The following is a 20,873-nucleotide window of genomic DNA, read 5'->3' as shown; positions in this document are numbered from 1 at the left end:
CACATGTCCTTACACTTCCTTCCTTATCACCATTCAGGGCCCCAAACAGTCCTTCCAGGTGAGGCAACACTTCACCTGTGAGTCGACTGGGGTGATATACTGCGTCCGGTGCTCCCGATGTGGCCTTTTATATATTGGCGAGACCCAACGCAGGCTGGGAGACCGCTTTGCTGAACATCTACGCTCTGTCCGCCAGAGAAAGCAGGATCTCCCAGTGGCCACACATTTTAATTCCACATCCCATTCCCATTCTGACATGTCTATCCACGGCCTCCTCTACTGTAAAGATGAAGCCAGGTTGGAGGAACAACACCTTATATTCCGTCTGGGTAGCCTCCAACCTGATGGCATGAATATTGACTTCTCAAACTTCCGTTAGTGCCCCAACTCCCCCTTGTACCCCATCCGTTATTTATTTATTATTCCCCTCCTTTTTTCCCCTCTCTTTTTTCTCTCTCTGACCCTCGCACAATCACTCCTTGCCTGTTCTCCATCTTCCTCTGGGTTCCCCTCCCCCTTTCTTTCTCCCTAGGCCTCCCGTCCCATGATCCTCTCCCTTCTCCAGCCTTGTATCCCTTTTGCCAAGCAACTTTCCAGCTAGCTCCATCCCTCCCCCTCCTGTCTTCTCCTATCATTTCAGATCTCCCCCTCCCCCTCCCACTTTCAAATCTCTTACTATCTCTTCTTTCCGTTAGTCCTGACGAAGGGTCTTGGCCCGAAACGTCAACTGTACCTCTTCCTATAGATGCTGCCTGGCCTGCTGCGTTCCACCAGCATTTTGTGTGTGAGTTGCTTGAATTTCCAGCATCTGCAGATTTCCTCGTGTTTGCCTCTTTGTACAAGTCATACCTTCCCCAGAAGAGATCCCAATGATCCAGAAATCTGAAACCTGGCCCCCCTGCACCAGTTCCTCAGCCACTCATTCACCAGTCCCATCATCCTATTCCTGCCCTGACTAGCGTGTGACACTGGGAGTAATCCAGAGATCAATACTTTGGAGTTCTTGTTCTTCAGCCTCTTCCTTAACTTCCTAACTCACTGCACAGGATCTCTTCCCCCTTTCTACCTATGTCAATGGTGCCAACCTCTGGCTGCTCACCCTTCCCCTTGAGTATTTTCTGCTGCTGCTCTGAGTATCCTGGACCCTAGCACCTGGGAGGCAGCACACCACCCTGGCTTCTCACTCACGGTCATAAAATCCCCTGTCCGTCCCCATTCCTGCCTGTGGCCATCAAACTCTGCAGCTCCTCCCTTGGAGGGCCAGAAACCCTGAGCCAATAGGCTGGTCCTGGACTTATTTCCATCTGGCATAATTTACATATTACTATTTAACTATTTATGGTTCTATTACTATTTATTATTTATGGTGCAACTGTAACGAAAACCAATTTCCCCCGGGATCAATAAAGTATGACTATGACTTAACTATCGAGTCTCCTATCGCTATACTGCTTGACTTTACTGTTCGGGGACTACCGGTAGAGCTCATGGAGTGAAGTCGTGCTCTTGACTCGCTGCATTACCTCTGAGTTTTTTTTCTTATGATCAGCTATATTTTAACTAACCATTAAGGCATCGACTTTTACAATACTTTGAAACAAATTGGGCTCTTCGATAATCGGATGTTTTTAAGGTCTGCTATGTCTAAGAATGGAAAAAGTGGGAAAGACGGCAAACCTCCGGTTAGACCGAAAGGTACCGATCTTCCTCTGACTGAACCACCAGTGACTTTGAAAGCTATATCGGATCTAATTCAAAGGGAAATCTCAACCTCTATTACGGAACTGATTTGTTCGGAAATTTCAATTAATTTCCAGAAAATCGCCGATTCAATCGATAAGATACAATTATCTATTACCGAACATCAGTTGGCTATATCTAATCTTCAAAAATCCACGCAACAAAATTAACTCAAAATAGGGAAAATTGAAGAAACAATTACTATAATGAAGAAAAAACTTGACTTTCTGACCTTTAAAAACTCTGACTTAGAATCCAGAATGCGACGGCAGAATCTTCGAATGATTGGTGTGCGTGAAGCTGTGGAATCTGACAACCCTATGAAGTTTTTTTCTCAACTTTTAAAAGATGCATTTCCTACTGTATTTCCTGACCAACCACCGTTATTGGATCGGGCTCACAGAGTTCCATCATATTCGTCTAAATCAGATAAACCTCGACATGTCATCTTACGTTTTCATTACTTTCAAGACAAGGAGAAACTGCTTCGATTTGTTCGATCTAAAGGTTATATTGATTTTTCGGATTTTAATTTCCGGTTCGTGGAGGATTTCAGTAAACCAATTCGAGATCAACGGGTTCGTTACAGATCTGTGATGTCGGAACTCTACAAGATGGATTTAAAACCAGCGCTGCTTTACCCTGCGCGTTTAAGGATCCGTACGTTGGATGGAGCCCTCTGTTTTTTTGAATCTCCATCGGATGCCCAGAGTTATCTGGATCAATTTTCACCTTCAACATCTTAATCGTAATTTTTAACTATCTCCGTTTGATCGGAGGTTGTGAATCTGTCGGCCTTAATTTTTTTTTGCCTTATATGGGCAGAAAAGTTTATTTTGGATTAATTAATATGGCTGCTAAACTTTCTTTCTATCTGCGTCATTCCTTTCTTTTTCCCAGGGGATTCTGGGTGGTTATTCCCTCAACGTCATTCCACGTATTTCCTTTGAGGCCTTAAATTTTCTAGTTTTTAAATCTACTTTTTTTTGTAGGTTTTCATAGCTAGTTTATGTTAATATTTTCATTTCTTTTTTTGTTTATTCATAGGGTCTGGGGTTTGTTGCGGTTTTTCTCTATATTTTCTGGCTTTTTCTTTGTTATATTAAGTGTTTGTTTTAATTGATTTACTTTTTTTATTCTTTTACTGTTTTATAACTAGCTGATCTTTTTTATATTTACACTTTTTTTAGTGAGCGTCTATCGGAAATCATGGGGGTAGTTTTAGTGCTTGCTTCTTTCTGGCTGGTCTGTTTTAGATTTAGCCTTGGGGTCATGGGGTGGGGGGTGGTGGGAGGGGCTTCACGTTTTAGTTTTTTTCTTCTTGGGCTATGTACACTATTGAAGTATTGGTTGCGTTCTCCTTCCCAGTATCTCTTATTTGTTCTGTTCCCTTTCTGGGTTCGTGCGTCGAGCTTATCGTCAATCCTCCTTTTTGCGGGTTGACTTTAGGGTTTATGGAGTCTATTATTAATTTTGTCTCCTGGAATCTTAACCATCCTATTAAAAGGAAAAAAGTTTTTAAAGTGTTTCGGAGACTTAAAGCACAAATTCTATTTTTACAAGAGACCCATGTGCGGAGAGGGGACAGACTACGTTTTTTTAAATTCTGGAAGAAACAACAGTTTCATTCGAACTCTAACGCTAAGATTCAAGGCGTCTCTATTTTTATAGACTCCTCAGTTACTCTTATACAACATGATATTATTTCTGATCCGAATGGTAGATTTCTACTGGTTAGTGGTCTACTATTTAATAAAAAGGTAGTTTTGGTTAATGTTTATGCTCCCAATATGGACTATCCGGAATTTTATAAATCATTATTTAATCAGTTCCCGAATTTGAATGAGTTTTCATTGATCTGGGGCAGAGATCTTAATACCTGTTTATCTCCAGTTTTGGACCGTTTAGCTCCTCTACGGACCTTACCCAATAAATCTGTAACTTTGATTAACTCATTCCTCTCTGATTCTGGGTCAACGGACATTTGGCGTTTTTTGCATCCTCAGGAAAAAGATTTTTCTTTTTTTTCACATGTTCACCATTCCTATTCAAGAATTGATTTTTTTTTATTGACTCTCGTCTTATTTCTTCAGTGATTAAATGTGATTATGACTCTATAACCATTTCGGATCATGCTCCACTTAAGCTTTCTATTAAAATTCAGGCCAATACACAAAATAATAGACAATGGCGTTTTAATTCGCTGTTGCTTCAGGATTCGGACTTTGTTAAATTTATGAATGAACAGATTGATCTTTTTTTTTACAATCAACTATACAGAGGATATTTCTGTGAACATTCTTTGGGATACTTTTAAAGCTTATATCCATGGTCAGATTATCTCATATTCTGCTGCTTTGAGGAAGAAGCTGAAGCAGGAGGAGTTGGTAATTGTGGACAAGATTAAGGAAATTGATAAGAAATATGTTACAGCTCCCTCTGAGGAGTTATATAAACAAAGAACTGAACTTCAAATGGAACACAGTTTATTATTTTCGTCCTCAATTGTAAACCAATTGAAGAAAACAAGAAGTGAATTTTATGTACACAATAACAAAATTGGCAAACTGTTGGCTAACCAATTGAAGTCTAACTATGCTAAATCTCAAATTAATCAGATTTATAATCAAAATGATCGACTGATACTTGATCATGCGGGGATTAATCAAACCTTCTTTGATTTTTATTCTTCCTTATATCAATCAGAGTCTCCTCGAGACTCTAAATATATGAATGATTTTTTAGATAACCTCGACTTCCCTGAGATTTCACAGGATATGTCTTCTATGCTTGATACTCCCATTACCACTGATGAGATTAAGAATGTTATTTCCTCTATGAACCTGGGGAAAGCTCCTGGCCCTGATGGGTTTACCGCAGAATTTTATAAATGTTTTGCACCTTCATTAATCCCTTGGTTCTGTAGGGTTTTGGAGGCTTCATTAAAACTTGGTAAACTTCCCGAATCTTTCAATAGAGCGTCAATCTCTCTAATATTAAAGAAGGATAAAGATCCTGCTCAATGAGCATCTTATAGACCAGTATCTTTATTAAATGTTGATTCTAAAATTTTTTCTAAGTTATTAGCAAACAGATTAGAAAAAGTACTTCCTTTTATTATTTCGGAAGACCAAACGGGTTTTATTAAAGGTCGTTACTCCTTCTATAACATTCACACACTGTTAAATATTGTTTATACCCCCTCACAAAATGTTCCTGAGTGTGTTATCTCTTCAGATGCTGAAAAAGCTTTTGATAGAGTAGAATGGCCTTACTTATTTAAGGTGCTTGAAATGTTTAATTTTAGCCCGAAATTTATACCCTGGATCAAATTGTTATATCATTCTCCTGTGGCCTCGGTCCGTACTAACTCTTTAAGCTCACCTTTTTTCCCTCTTTTTCGAGGTACTCGACAAGGTTGTCCTCTTAGTCCTTTATTATTTGATATTACATTAGAACCTCTTGCAATTGCCATTGGAGAATCTCCAAATATTACTGGGATAACTCGGGGCTTAAAGTCCCATAAAATATCACTCTATGCTGATGACTTACTTTTATATATTTCTAATCCTCAAAAATCCATCCCTGCTGTTTTAGAGTTATTAGCACAATTTAGTCTTTTTTCAGGTTATAAATTAAATCTTAGTAAGAGTGAACTTTTCCCGATTAATAAGCAACTTCCCTTATATCATAACTTCCCGTTTAAATTAATAATTATTTTTCATATCTTGGGATTAAAATTACTTGTAAACACAAAGATTTATTTAAGATTAACTTTTTACCCTTAATTGACCATATTATTCAACTTTCATCTAAATGGTTTCCTTTATATTTAACTTTGATTGGTCGTATTAATGCAGTTAAGATGTCTTTTCTGCCAAAATTTTTATATATATTTCAGGCATTACCGATTTTTGTTCCAAAATCTTTTTTTAATAAAGTTGACTCAAAAATTTCTTCATTTACTTGGCAAAATAAAAACCCGAGACTGGGTAAAATACATTTACGAAAAGCTAAGAGAGATGGAGGTTTAGCATTACCTAACTTTAGATTTTATTATTGGGCAATTAATATTCGACATATGAAATTTTGGTTACTTGATCAGGATATACTATCCATTCCTCAATGGGTAGTATTGGAACTACAATCTGTTCAGGGCTATACACTTGGCAATATTTTAGGTTCCTCTCTTCCTTTTGATTTGAAACACCTCAAACAGGTATCTAACCCGATAGTTAAATATACCTTACGTATTTGGTTTCAATTCAGAAAATTTTTTGATCTTAACCAATTTGGGCTAGCGATTCCTATTTTAGGTAACATATTTTTTCCTCCCTCTTTTACGGATCGTGCTTTTCAAATTTGAAAGACTAAGGGTATTTCACGGTTTTTGGATTTATTTTTAGATGGTTCCCTTATGTCTTTTGAACAATTATCTAATAAATATAATTTATCAAGAATACATTTTTTTAGATATCTACAAGTTAGAAATTTCCTAAGTACTATACTTTCTTCTTTTCCAATGCTTCCTCCTACATACATTTTAGATACTATAATTAACCTTAATCCATGTCAGAAAGGTGCATCGGCTATGATTTATAATATTATTATGAAACTTAGGAAAGCTCCATTTGATAAGATTAGGGTAGATTGGGAACAGGAATTGGGGTCTATCATTTCCGTGGATGACTGGGGGCAGATTTTACAATTAGTCAATACTTCCTCTATCTGTGCTAAATATTCCCTAATTCAATTTAAAGTTGTTCATAGAGCACATATGTCCAAAGATAAATTAGCTCACTTTTATTCTCATATTAATCCTTTTTGTGATAGATGTCCGGGGCAGATAGCGTCTTTAACTCATATGTTTTGGTCTTGCCCTACTCTGGAAACTTTTTGGAGAGACATTTTTAATATTATCTCAAGGGTATTGAATATAGATATCTCTCCTCACCCTATTACTGCTATCTTTGGACTACCTAAAATTTCCAGTAATCTTTCTCCTTCAGCCCGTAGAATGATTGCATTACTTCTTTAATGGCAAAAAGATGTATCTTACAACATTGGAAAGAGCCTAATGCTCCAACCACCTTTTTTTGGTTTTCTCAGACGATATTATGCTTGAATTTAGAGAAAATTAGAAGTAATCTTTATGATTCCTCACTTAAATTTGAACAGACCTGGAGATCTTTTATTCAATATTTTCATTTAATGTAATTTTTTTTCCTTCTCTTTTTTGCTCCATATTTATATACCCTTCTTGTTTTTTTCTTACTGTTTTTAATGGAGGTCGGGTTTGAGGACGTGATTTTAAGTTCTTTAACTCTATTTGGTTCCAAGTTAGCCCATTGCTTTGCTTTGCTTTTAGTTAGTTGCACGGTGGGTTTTTTTTGGGTTTTTTTTTCTTTTCTCTATTGATATATATATATAAAAATCAGTATACTATTATGTTACCTTAGTATGTTATGTTTAAATTACATTGTTTGTATCACTTTTTTTTCTGTATTAATATCTCCTGTAATTTTATTATATTCTAACAGTGTATTAGTGCCTATGTGGCTTACCTTTTTGTATACTTATTCAATAAAAAGATTTAAAAAGAAAGAAAGACTTTACTGTTCACTGATGGACCTCAGAGCCAGCCAGTGCTACTGGCCTGGCTGTTGCTGCTGTGCTGTGATAGGTCACCCCTGCAAGTATTATCCAAAGAGGTATACTAGTTGCTGAGGGGAATGGCTACAGGGAAACCCTGCATTGACTGCTTACTCCCCTCGCTTCACCCGGTGGTCATGCTGAAGCCTGCACTCTGGGTGTGGCCACCTTAGTAAAAGACTTATCTATGAAGTTTTCAGCCTCCTGGATAGACCTGGGTACATTCAGCTCCAGCTCCTTGATCTTGTCAGTCAGAGCTGAAATTGAGTGCACTTCCTGCAGATGTAGTCATCAGGGAGACTGCTACACTGAAATCACACATCTCACAGGACGAACATTCCACTGCCTAAACTACCATCCTGCCTACACTTGTTATGCCTCTAACTTCTCAGACTTCAGTTCTAGTCTGTGCCTGTTCTTATAACATATAACCAGAGAACAATTACAGCACGGAAACAGGCCATCTCTCCCCTTCTAGTCCGTGCCGAACTCCTACTCTCACCTAGTCCCACTGACCTGCACTCAGCCCAGAACCCTCCATTCCTTTCCTGTCCATATATCTATCCAATTTAACTTTAAACGACAGCATCGAACCTTCCTCAACCACTTCTGCTGGAAGCTCGTTCCACACAGCTACCACTCTCTGAGTAAAGAAGTTCCCCCTCATGTTACCCCTAAACTTTTGCCATTTAATTCTCAACTCATGTCCTCTTGTTTGAATCTCCCCCACTCTCAATGGAAAAAGCCTATCCACTTCAACTCTATCAATCCCCTTCATAATTTTAAACACCTCTATCAAGTCCCCCCCTCAACCTTCTACGCTCCAAAGAATAAAGACCTAACTTGTTCAACCTTTCTCTGTAACTTAGGAGATGAAACCCAGGCAACATTTTAGTAAACCTTCCCTGTACTCTCTCAATTTTATTGACATCTTTCCTATAATTCGGTGACCAGAACTGTACACAATACTCCAAATTTGGCCTTACCAATGCCCTACACAAATTCAACATTACATCCCAACTCCTATACTCAATGCTCTGATTAATAAAGGCCAGCAAACCAAAAGCTTTCTTCACCACCCCATCCACATGAGATTCCACCTTCAGGGAACTATGCACCATTATTCCTAGATTCCCCTGTTCTACAGCATTCTTCAATGCGCTACCATTTACCATGTATGTCCTATTTTGATTAGTCCTACCAAAGTGTAGCACCTCACATTTATCAGCATTAAACTCCATCTGCCATCTTTCAGCCCACTCTTCTAACTGTCCTAAATCTCTCTGCAATCTTTGAAAACCTACTTCATTATCCACAATCCCACCTATCTTAGTATCATCTGCATACTTACGAATCCAATTTACCACCCCATCATCCAGATCATTAATATATATGACAAACAACACTGGACCCAGTACAGATCCCTGAGGCACACCGCTACACACCGTCCTCCAATCTGACAAACAGTTATCCACCACTACTCTCTGGCGTCTCCACTGCTGAATCCATTTTACTACTTCCATATTAATGCCTAATGATTGAACCTTCCTAACCAACCTTCTGTGTGGGACCTTGTCAAAGGCCTTACTGAAGTCCATATAGACAACATCCGCTGCTTTACCCTCGTCAACTTTCCTAGTAACCTCTTCAAAAAAAATTCAATAAGATTTGTCAAACATGACCTTCCACGAACAAATCCATGTTGACTGTTCCTAATCAGACTGTCTATCCAGATAATTATATATATCATCTCTAAGAATATTTTCCATCAATTTACCCACCACTGACGTCAAACTCACAGGCCGATAATTGCTAGGTTTACTCTTAGAACCCTTTTTGAACCAACATGTCGAGGAACCAACTAGAGAGCAGGCTATTCTGGACTGGGTTTTGAGCAATGAGGAAGGGTTAATTAGCGATCTTGTCGTGAGAGGCCTCTTGGGTAAGAGTGACCATAATATGGTGGAATTCTTCATTAAGATGGAGAGTGACATAGTTAATTCAGAAACAAAGGTTCTGAACTTAAAGAGGGGTAACTTTGAAGGTATGAGGCGTGAATTAGCTAAGATAGACTGGCAAATGACACTTAAAGGATTGATGGTGGATATGCAATGGCAAGCATTTAAAGGTTGCATGGATGAACTACAACAATTGTTCATCCCAGTTTGGCAAAAGAATAAATCAAGGAAGGTAGTGCACCCGTGGCTGACAAGAGAAATTAGGGATAGTATCAATTCCAAAGAAGAAGCATACAAATTAGCCAGAGAAAGTGGCTCACCTGAGGACTGGGAGAAATTCAGAGTTCAGCAGAGGAGGACAAAGGGCTTAATTAGGAAGGGGAAAAAAGATTATGAGAGAAAACTGGCAGGAAACATAAAAACCGACTGTAAAAGCTTTTATAGATATGTGAAAAGGAAAAGACTGGTAAAGACAAATGTAGGTCCCCTGCAGACAGAAACAGGTGAATTGATTATGGGGAGCAAGGACATGGCAGACCAATTGAATAATTACTTTGGTTGTGTCTTCACTAAGGAGGACATAAATAATCTTCCAGAAATAGTAGGGGACAGAGGATCCAGTGAGATGGAGGAACTGAGCGAAATACATGTTAGTAGGGAAGTGGTGTTAGGTAAATTGAAGGGATTGAAGGCAGATAAATCCCCAGGGCCAGATGGTCTGCATCCCAGGGTGCTTAAGGAAGTAGCCCAAGAAATAGTGGATGCATTAGTAATAATTTTTCAAAACTCGTTAGATTCTGGACTAGTTCCTGAGGATTGGAGGGTGGCTAATGTAACTCCACTTTTTAAAAAAGGAGGGAGAGAGAAACCGGGGAATTATAGACCGGTTAGCCTAACGTCGGTGGTGGGGAAACTGCTGGAGTCAGTTATCAAGGATGTGATAACAGCACATTTGGAAAGCGGTGAAATGATCGGACAAAGTCAGCATGGATTTGTGAAAGGAAAATCATGTCTGATGAATCTCATAGAATTTTTTGAGGATGTAACTAGTAGAGTGGATAGGGGAGAACCAGTGGATGTGGTATATTTGGATTTTCAGAAGGCTTTTGACAAGGTCCCACACAGGAGATTAGTGTGCAAACTTAAAGCACACGGTATTGCGGGTAAGGTATTGGTGTGGGTGGAGAGTTGGTTAGCAGACAGGAAGCAAAGAGTGGGAATAAACGGGACCTTTTCAGAATGGCAGGCGGTGACTAGTGGGGTACCGCAAGGCTCAGTGCTGGGACCCCAGTTGTTTACAATATATATTAATGACTTGGATGAGGGAATTAAATGCAGCATCTCCAAGTTTGCGGATGACACGAAGCTGGGTGGCAGTGTTAGCTGTGAGGAGGATGCTAAGAGGATGCAGGGTGACTTGGATAGGTTGGGTGAGTGGGCAAATTCATGGCAGATGCAATTTAATGTGGATAAATGTGAAGTTATCCACTTTGGTGGCAAAAGTAGGAAAACAGATTATTATCTGAATGATGGCCGATTAGGAAAAGGGGAGGTGCAACGAGACCTGGGTGTCATTATACACCAGTCATTGAAAGTGGGCATGCAGGTACAGCAGGCGGTGAAAAAGGCGAATGGTATGCTGGCATTTATAGCGAGAGGATTCGAGTACAGGAGCAGGGAGGTACTACTGCAGTTGTACAAGGCCTTGGTGAGACCACACCTGGAGTATTGTGTGCAGTTTTGGTCCCCTAATCTGAGGAAAGACATCCTTGCCATAGAGGGAGTACAAAGAAGGTTCACTAGATTGATTCCTGGGATGGCAGGACTTTCATATGAAGAAAGACGGGATGAACTGGGCTTGTACTCGTTGGAATTTAGAAGATTGAGGGGGGATCTGATTGAAACGTATAAGATCCTAAAGGGATTGGACAGGCTAGATGCAGGAAGATTGTTCCCGATGTTGGGGAAGTCCAGAATGAGAGGCCACAGTTTGAGGATAGAGGGGAAGCCTTTTAGGACCGAGATTAGGAAAAACTTCTTCACACAGAGAGTGGTGAATCTGTGGAATTCTCTGCCACAGGAAACAGTTGAGGCCAGTTCATTGGCTATATTTAAGAGGGAGTTAGATATGGCCCTTGTGGCTACGGGGGTCAGGGGGTATGGAGGGAAGGCTGGGGCGGGGTTCTGAGTTGGATGATCAGCCATGATCATAATAAATGGCGATGCAGGCTCGAAGGGCCGAATGGCCTACTCCTGCACATATTTTCTATGTATGTTTCTAAACAATGGAACCACATGAGCAATACACCAATCCTCCGGCACCATCCCCGTTTCTAATGACATTTGAAATATTTCTGTCAGAGCCCCTGCTATTTCTACACTAACTTCCCTCAAGGGCCTAGGGAATATCTTGTCCAGACCCGGAGACTTATCCACTTTTATATTTCTTAAAAGCGCCAGTACTTCCTCTTCTTTAATTGTCATACTTTCCATAGGAAAGTTCTTGCCCAAGCCTGCTGAGCCAAAGCCTGACCACCTTAATATTGTCCACTCACACAATGGGGCCTCAGTTCAAACTTCACTTTGTTTTCCCCATTGGCCCTTGCTAATTACCCCTAGCTATTAGTAACTCAAGCAATATTCTGCTCCAGAGACAAATCCCAACAGGACTCGTTTCCTTTTTAAAGCTGGCCCAGAAAGTTCATAAGGAACTGTCTCCAACTCACTCTTCAATCTCTTGCTCCGCAGACAAACACTGACTAGCCCCACTTGCTTTCTAAAACTGGCCCATAAAGTCCAAAAGGAACTGTCTTCACCTCACTCCACAATCCCCTGCTCTGCAGACAAATTTCAACAGGCTTCGCTCGTTTTTTTTTAAATTCAGAATCCAATGCACACTGCCAGTCCTGATGAAAGGTCTAGGCACAAAACATCGACTGTTTATTCCTCTCCATGGATGCTGCTTAGCTCCTCCATCATTTTGGGTGTGTTATTGCTGGAGGAACCCGATGGGCATGTGAGGATTCGGAAGGATGGTCAATTTCAGGGTCTTGAACCAAAACGTTATTCACCCATTGTCTCCACACATGCTGCTTGACCCATTGAGCTTTTTCCCAGCAGTTGGTTTATCAGATAGAGGTTAAACAGTGCAGAACTGCGTCCTTACCTTTACCACCATATCAATAAGCCTATTGTTCTCTTGGATGGAGCAGAGCTTGACCTCGCCATCAACTGGGTAACCGGGCTCGACATACATTGTGTAGATGATGTTCGACGAGCTGCTCGCAATCAAACGTAGTAACCTCAGCTTCCGCTCACTTTCCAGCCAATCAATAGCGTACCTTGAAGCAAGACAATAAAGTCTCCCTTAAATAGAGTAATCAGAATAAAATGTGTTCCAGGTTCCTGGGCCAAAACAAAAATTAGGTTAGATCAGGGGTTCCCAACCGTTTTTGTGCCATGGACCCCTTTTGTCAGTCCGGTGAAGCCTATAGACCTCTTCACAGAGTAATATATTTAAATATATAAAATAAAATACACAGGATTACAAACCAACTATATTACAGTTAATACAGTTATAAAAATTTAACATAAATATGTGCTTCTTTATTAATGAATTAAATAAGACTAACATTTAAAATAAAGGCAAATTGAAATTAATTTTAAAGACATATCAGGGTGGAGGCTGGTGTTGCTCAGCTTGAACAAGAGTATTAAACTGCGGGGTGGTCTTTGCCAAAGCAAACGGACACATCAAGTTGAGCATCCAATCGCAGGGCTTGCCCGATAGATGGCCAGCTACGTCACACGAGGGTCTACAGACAGGAAAGATGCGATCACCTTCGATCTAGCAGAGGGTCCAATAACTACCGTAATTTCAAAGTGGCGATGGGCGTGCCGTAAACGGTATTTTCAGATGGCTGGAATGTGGTATGAACATATCTGTGATTTCTATTGGTGACAAAGTCACAGATAAATACTACTGCGTTTCGCTGCCTGCATTCATCATTGAAGAGGAAATGCTCGATTTCAGATAGAGGTTAGTGAAAATAAAGATGTAATTTTTTTCCCCATCCAAGTTCACTTACCCCCTGGAATCTATCCAAGGGGCCCTTGGTTAGGTTGTTAGTACGTGCACAGTGGGAAAATTATCCCTCATGTTTATTGATCTTGTTCTGGAAATTCAGTATCTCTGGACCCTGCCACATTCATCTGGCCCACACTTTCATTAACTGGGTCCAGCTCCACTTGCCTGTTTAGGGATCTATGTTTATTTACATATGTTTATTCACAGGAGGACCACAACCTTGTTGTAGGGATTGGAGGTTTGTGTGCCTCAACAACCCGGAGAGCTATGTTGGCTGGAGTCAAAGCTTTACGCTTTGGCTCTTGGTAAGATTGCCCATGCCAAACAGGTCGAAAGGTACAGGCCAGACTAAGTGGTCCACTGGTCCTCCACGTTTGGGGTTTCAGCTCAGGGCTGGTAAAACAAAACTGTTACGGAAACAGCATTGAACAATCTTTCTGCATCTGAATGTGACAATATTCCTGAGTCTCCGCATGGGACTTGCATGACTGACAGTAATGAAAACCAGGAGGAAGCTACTGACATGATGAACACCGCCAGGGATGTAGAAACTTCATTGCTGCTCTAAATGCCAGCGGTGTAACAGGCAGTAAGTTATTAACAGTGGGAGAGAACTGCCAGACATAAGAACATAAGAAATAGGAGCAGAGGTTGGCTATCTAACCCGTCGAGCCTGCCCCGCCATTCAATAAAATCATGCACTCAGCTCCACCTCCCTGCCTTTTCCCCATAACCCTTAATTCCCCTACTGTGTAAAAATCTATCCAAACTTGTCTTAAATATATTTACTGAGGTAACCTCCACTGATTCATTGGGCAGAGAATTCCACAGATTCACCACTCTCTGGGAAAAGCATTTTCTCCTCATTTCCGACCTAAATCTACTCCCCCAAATCTTGAGACCATGTCCCTTAGTTCCAGTCTCAAAGATATTGTCATGTGTGTGTGCAAGGTGGAAAGGGGTGGGGGGGGGGGGGAATGGTCAGGGTGTCTTGTTTAGAATTATACATGTGTGAGAATGAATGTGGGGTGAAACTGGAGGGGCTGAGTCTGGGAGTGTTACTTGTGGTCAGGCAGACGTGCTTAGTGCTGGCCGCTCAGTGCACTCGGGGTCAGCCGGGGTGATGCATTAGGGATTGGGGTTAGGTTAGCTTTAGGGGACCACTGAATTTGGTTTTGGATCTTTGGTTAAAGACCACCCTACCCTGGTTTAGACTATTCCACAAGAGGCTGCCCTTCTTTGTAGACTGGCCCATAGATCTATTCAATACCCGATTATCCCTTTCCCTGGATGTCTAAGAAAGCCCCAAGTTCTCAAAACCTGGAAGAGGGTAACACTCAGCTCTACTCTAGGTATAAAAACAGAAATTTCTGGAATTACTCAGCAGGTCAGGCAGCATCAGTAGAGAAACAACTAATGTTTCAGATCAAAGATATTGAGAACATAACCACACAGTACAAGCCCTTCGGCCCACAATGCTGTGCTGACCTTTTAACCTACTCTAAAATCAATCTAACCCTTCCCTCTTCCATAACCCTCCATTTTTCTACCATCCATGTGCCCATGAATCTGCCTCTATCTCCACTATCTCAGCAGTGTGTTGCAAACACCCACCATTCTGTGTAAAGAACCTACCCCTGACCTCTACTCCATACTTTCCTCCAATCAGCTTAAAATTATTACCCCTGGTATTTGGCACTTCTGCCCCAGGAAAAAGTCTCTGACTGGCCCCTCATTATCTTCAGCAGTTTGAACGGGGCACGACTGCGCAAGTGCATGGAGGTCAGCCAGTGAGGACAGCAAAAAGAGTTTAAAAGGAAGACAGATTTATACAGTGGGCGTCAAAGGAGCGGGTGACGGAGTAGAGGGAGACACAGAATAGGAAGGCTTTGGCTCAACGGGGCTTCGGCGATAAAGGGTCAAGGCGAGGTAGGTTATCTGTGTAGCATACAGACAGGAAGTATGTCTGTGAGGCCGTTTTTCTGTGCTCGGTGTCAGATGTGGGAAGTCCTGGAGATTCCCAGCCTCCCGGATGGTCACATCTGCACCAGGTGTGTCGAGCTGCAGCTCCTTTGGGACTGCGTTGGGGAACTGGAGATGCAGCTCGATGACCTTCGTCTGGTCAGGGAGAGTGAGGAGGTGATAGAGAGCAGGCAGGTAGTCACACTGGGGCCTCAGGAGACAGATAAGTGGGTAACAGTCAGGAGAGGGAAGGGCAGGAGTCAGATGCTAGGGAGTATCCCTGTGGCTGTCCCCCTTAACAATGAGTACTCCTGTTTGAGTACTGTTGGGGGGTGGGAGGGATGGCCTACCTGGGGGAAGCAACAGTGGCCGTGCCTCTGGCACAGAGTCTGTCCCTGTGGCTCAGAAGGGTAGGGAAAGGAAGAGGATGGCAGCAGTGATAGGGGACTCTATAGTTAGGGGGTCAGACAGGTGATTCTGTGGATGCAGGAAAGAAACTTGGATAGTAGTTTGCCTCCCAGGTGCCAGGGTCTGGGATGTTTCTGATCACGTCCACGATATCCTGAAGTGGGAAAGAACAGCCAGAGATCGGGGTACATATTGGTACCAATGGCATAGGCAAGAAAAGGGAGGAGGTCGTGAAAGCAGACTACAGGGAGTTAGGAAGGAAGTTGAGAAGCAGGACCACAAAGGTAGTCATCTCTGGATTACTGCCTGTGCCATGTGACAGTGAGTATAGGAATAGAATGAGGTGGAGGATAAATTCGTGGCTGAGGGATTGGAGCAGGGGGCAGGGATTCAGATTTCTGGATCATTGGGACCTCTTTTGGGCCAGGTGTGACCTGTACAAAAAGGACAGGTTGCACTTGAATCCCAGGGGGACCAATATCCTGGCGGGGAGGTTTGCTAAGGCTATTGGGAAAAGTTAAAACGAGAATTGCTGGGGGGGGTGGGAACCGAACTGAAGTGACGGAGGAAAGGGAGGTTGGCTCACAAATAGAGAAAGCTTGGAGACAGTGCAAAAGGGAGGATAGGAAGGTGATAGAGAAGGGACGCGCTCAGACCGATGGCTTTTGTGGCCATTACAGAGACTTGGATGGTGCAGGGGCAGGACTGGCTACTTCAATTGCCAAGCTTTAGATGTTTCAGAAAGGACAGGGAGGAAGGCAAAAAAAGGCATGGCACTGTTGATCAGGGATAGTGTCATGGCCGCAGAAAAGGAGGAAGTCATGGAGGGGTTGTCTACGGAGTCTCTGTGGGTGGAAGAAATAGGACGGGGTCAATAATTCTACTGGGTGTTTCTTATAGACCACGCAATAGTAACAGGGACATCGAGGAGCAGATAGGGAGACAGATTCTGCAAAGGTGTAATAATAACAGGGTTGTTGTGGTGGGAGATTTTAATTTCCCAAATATTGATTGGCATCACCCTGGAGCAAGAGGTTTAGACAGCATGGAGTTTGTTAGGTGCGTTCGGGAAGGTTTCTTGACACAATATGTAGATAAGCCTAAAAGAGGAGAGGCTGTACTTGATCTGGTATTGGGAAATGAACCTGGTCAGGTGTCAGATCTCTCAGTGGGAGAGCATTTTGGAGACAGTGATCGCAATTCGATCTCCTTTACCATAGCATTGGAGAGGGATAGGAACAGACAAGTTAGGAAAGCGTTTAATTGAAATAAAGGGAATTATGAGGCTATCAGGCAGGAACTTGGAAGCATAAATTGGAAATATACGGAAGAAATGTAGCAAATGTTCAGGGGATATTTGCGTGGGGTTCTGCATAGGTATGTTCCAGTGAGACAGGGAAAGAATGTACAGGAACCATGGTGTACAAAGGCTGTTGTAAATCTAGTCAAGAAGAAAAGCTTACGAAAGGTTCAAAAAAATGAGGTAATGATAGAGATCTAGAAGATTATAAGGCTAGCAGAAAGGAGTTTAAGAATGAAATTAGGAGAGCCAGAAGGGGCCATGAGAAGGCCTTGGCGAGCAGGATTAAGGAAAACCCCAAGGCATTCTACAAGTATGTGAAGAGCTAGAGGATAAGACATGAGAGAATAGGACCAATCAAATGTGACAGTGAAAAAGTGTGTATGGAACCGGAGGAGATAGCAGAGGTATTTAATGAATATTTTGCTTCATTATTCATTATGGAAAAGGATCTTGGCGATTGTAGTGATGACGTGCAGCGGACTGAAAAGCTTGAGCATGTAGGTATTAAGAAAGAGGATGTGCTGGAGCTTTTGGAAAGCACCAAGTTGGATAAATCACCAGGACCGGACGGGATGTACCCCAGGCTACTGTGGGAAGCAAGGGAGGAGATTGCTGAGCCTCTGGCAATGATCTTTGCATCATCAATGAGGATGGGAGAGGTTCCGGAGGGTTGCGGATGTTGTTCCCTTATTCAAGAAAGGGAGTAGAGATAGCCCAGGGAATTATAGGCCAGTGAGTCTTACTTCAGCAGTTGGTAAGTTGATGGATAAGATCCTGAGAGGCAGGATCTATAAACATTTGGAGAGGCATAATATGATTAGGAATAGTCAGCATGGCTTTGTCAAGGGCAGGTTGTGCCTTACGAGCCTGATGGAATTTTTTGAAGATGTGACTAAACACACTGATGAAGGTAGAGCCATAGATGTAGTGTATATGGATTTCAGCAAGGCATTTGATAAGGTACCCCATGCAAGGCTTATTGAGAAAGTAAGGAGGCATGGGATCCAAGGGGACACTACTTTGTGGATCAAGAATTGGCTTGCCCACAGAAGGCAAAGAGTGGTTGTAGATGGGTCATATTCTGCATGGAGGTCAGTGAACAGTGGTGTGCCTCAGGGATCTGTTCTGGGACCCCTTCTCTTCGTGATTTTTATAAATGACCTGGATGAGGAAATGGAGGGATGGGTTAGTAAATTTGCTGATGACACAAAGGTTGGGGCTGTTGTGGATAGTGTGGAGGGCTGTCAGAGGTTACAGTGAGATATTGATAGGATGCAAAACTGGGCTGAGAAGTGGCAGATGGAGTTCAACCCAGATCAGTGTGAGGTGGTTCATTATGGTAGGTCAAATATGATGGCAGAATATAGCATTAATGGTAAGACTCTTGGCAGCGTGGAGGATCAGAGGGATCTTGGGGTCCAAGTCCATAGGACACTCAAAGCTGCTGCGCAGGTTGACTCTGTGATTCTGTGGCATACGGTGCATTGGCCTTCATCAATCGTGAGATTGAGTTTCAGAGCCGAGAGGTAATGTTGCAGCTGTATAGGAATCTGGTCAGACCCCACTTGGAGTACTGTGCTCAGTTCTGGTCACCTCACTACAGGAAGGATGTGGAAGCCATAGAACGGGTGCAGAGGAGACTTACAAGGATGTTGCCTGGATTGGGAAGCATGCCTTATGAGAATAGGTTGAGTGAACCTGGCCTTTTCTCCTTGGAGCGACGGAGGATGAGAGGTGACCTGATAGAGGTGTACAAGATAATGAGAAGCATTGATCATGTGGATAGTCAGAGGCTTTTTCCCAGGGCTGAAATGGCTAGCACGAGGGGGCACAGTTTTAAGGTGCTTGGAAGTCGGTACAGAGGAGATGTCAGGGGTAAGTTTTTTATGCAGAGAATGGTGAGTGTGTGGAATGGGCTGGCGGTGGTGGAGGCGGAAACGATAGGGTCTTTTAAGAGACTCCTGGATGGCTACATGGAGCTTAGAAAAATAGAGGGCTATGAGTAAGCCTAGGTAGTTGTAAGGTAAGGACGTGTTTGGCATAGCTTTGTGGGCTAAAGGGCCTGTATTGTGCTGTAGGTTTTCTATGTTTCTATCTTGAACACATCACCTTCGCTCCAAAGAGAAAAGCCCTAGCCACCAAACCTACCCTCATAAGACATGCCGTCTTGTCCAGGCAGCATCCTAGTAAATCTCCTCTGCACCCTCTCTAAAGCTACCACATCCTTCCTATAATGAGGCGACCGGTACTGTATACTCCAAGCATGGTCCAACCAGCATTTCATAGAGCTGCAGCATTACCTTGTGGCTCTTGAACTCAATCCCCTGACTAACGAAGGCCAGCACTCCATGTCTTGACCACCCTATTAACTTGCATGGCAACTTTGAGGGATCTTTGAAAGTGGACCTCAGATTCAGGAAGTTATTACCCCTCAGCCATTAGGCTCTTGAACCAGAGAGGATAACTTCATTTACCCCAACACTGAACTGCTCTCACAACCTATGGACTCTCTTTCAAGGACTGTTCATCTCATGCTCTAGATATTTATTGTTTCTCTTTGCATTTACTGTGCATGCCTGCAAGAAGATGAATCACAGGGTTGTATATGGTGACTTTGATAATAAATTTACTTTGAACGTTTGAACTTTGATCTTCCAATTCACCAATGATACTACTGTTGTTAGACAAATGACAAGTAATAATGAGTCAGCTTACATGGGCAAAGTAGAATACCTAATTGAGTGGCGTTACAATGTTTGCCGTCAATAGCTGACTTCAGGAAAGGAAAGAAGAGTAAGTATGCACTAGTCTACACTAAGGAATCAGTGGTGAGAGAGAGTCAGCAGCTTTAAAGTTCACGATGTTAACATATCAGATGACTTGCCCTGAGCCCAGCACATAGATACAACCAGCTGAAAAGTGCACCAATGTCTTTATGTTCTTAGGCTTTGATAATAAAATTTAATTTGAACTTTGTCACCAAACATTAAAGTTACACTGTTGAAACTATCCAGATTGGTTGCATTGTGGTCTGATACGGCAATTTGAATGTGCAATAATATAAATTGCTGATAGTAGACTCTGAACAATACATTAAGGGCACATCCCTCCCCACCATCGTTAAGTATCTACAGGAGGCACTGCCTCACAAAGGCAACATCAACTATCAAAGGTCCCTGTCATCCAGGCTGTGCCATCTTCTCGCAGTTATCATCAGGCAGGAGGTAGAGTCCGAAAGTCTCACATCAACAGGCTCAGGAACAGCTACTTCCTTTCAATCATTCTGTTCTTGAAACCTGATCTCTAGAGTTTAATAACACTGTAACCACTTTACTTTGCACAAAATGTTTTTCTCGTAAAAATTGTTTTTTCTCTTGCAACTATTGTATAATTTCTGCTTATGCCCTTCTTGTGAATGCTGCTTATCTGATGCTATGTACTTGTGGTGCTGCATATGTCCTTTTGCAGATAACAAGCTTGGCTCTAAAGATAGATCAAACCCAAATCAAAAACAAAATGGAGGACATGCAGGGCTCTGGGGAAAAGGGGCAAAGCATTAGTGTTGGGGGAACAAACTGGATAACTCCATCCAAAAATATTGCTACAGGAGATCTATTTAAAATACACCCAGGGCCACTTCATTAGGTATACCTACTTGTTAATGCAAATATCTAATCAGCCAATCATGTGGCAGCAACTCAATGCATAAAGGCATGCAGACATGGTCAAGGGGTTCAGTTGTTGTTCGGACCAAACAGCAGAA

At 42.1% G+C, this 20,873-nt stretch overlaps 1 protein-coding gene across 2 annotated transcripts in view; it reads right to left on the bottom strand.

Annotated features, from left to right (window-relative positions):
• The window catches only part of LOC140191674 (uncharacterized), a 58,477-nt gene that overhangs the window by 11,366 nt on the left and 26,238 nt on the right, over positions 1-20,873 (bottom strand). For both annotated transcript variants that reach the window (XM_072249295.1, XM_072249296.1), the window contains exon 9: positions 12,517-12,691. In XM_072249295.1, the coding sequence (XP_072105396.1) occupies positions 12,517-12,691 (175 nt within the window). The remainder of the gene's footprint in view (positions 1-12,516; positions 12,692-20,873) is intronic.

The sequence above is a fragment of the Mobula birostris genome, chromosome X, assembly GCF_030028105.1.
Source record: "Mobula birostris isolate sMobBir1 chromosome X, sMobBir1.hap1, whole genome shotgun sequence".
NCBI classification, from domain to species: domain Eukaryota; kingdom Metazoa; phylum Chordata; class Chondrichthyes; order Myliobatiformes; family Myliobatidae; genus Mobula; species Mobula birostris.
This window is presented reverse-complemented; position numbering and strand designations above follow the sequence as displayed.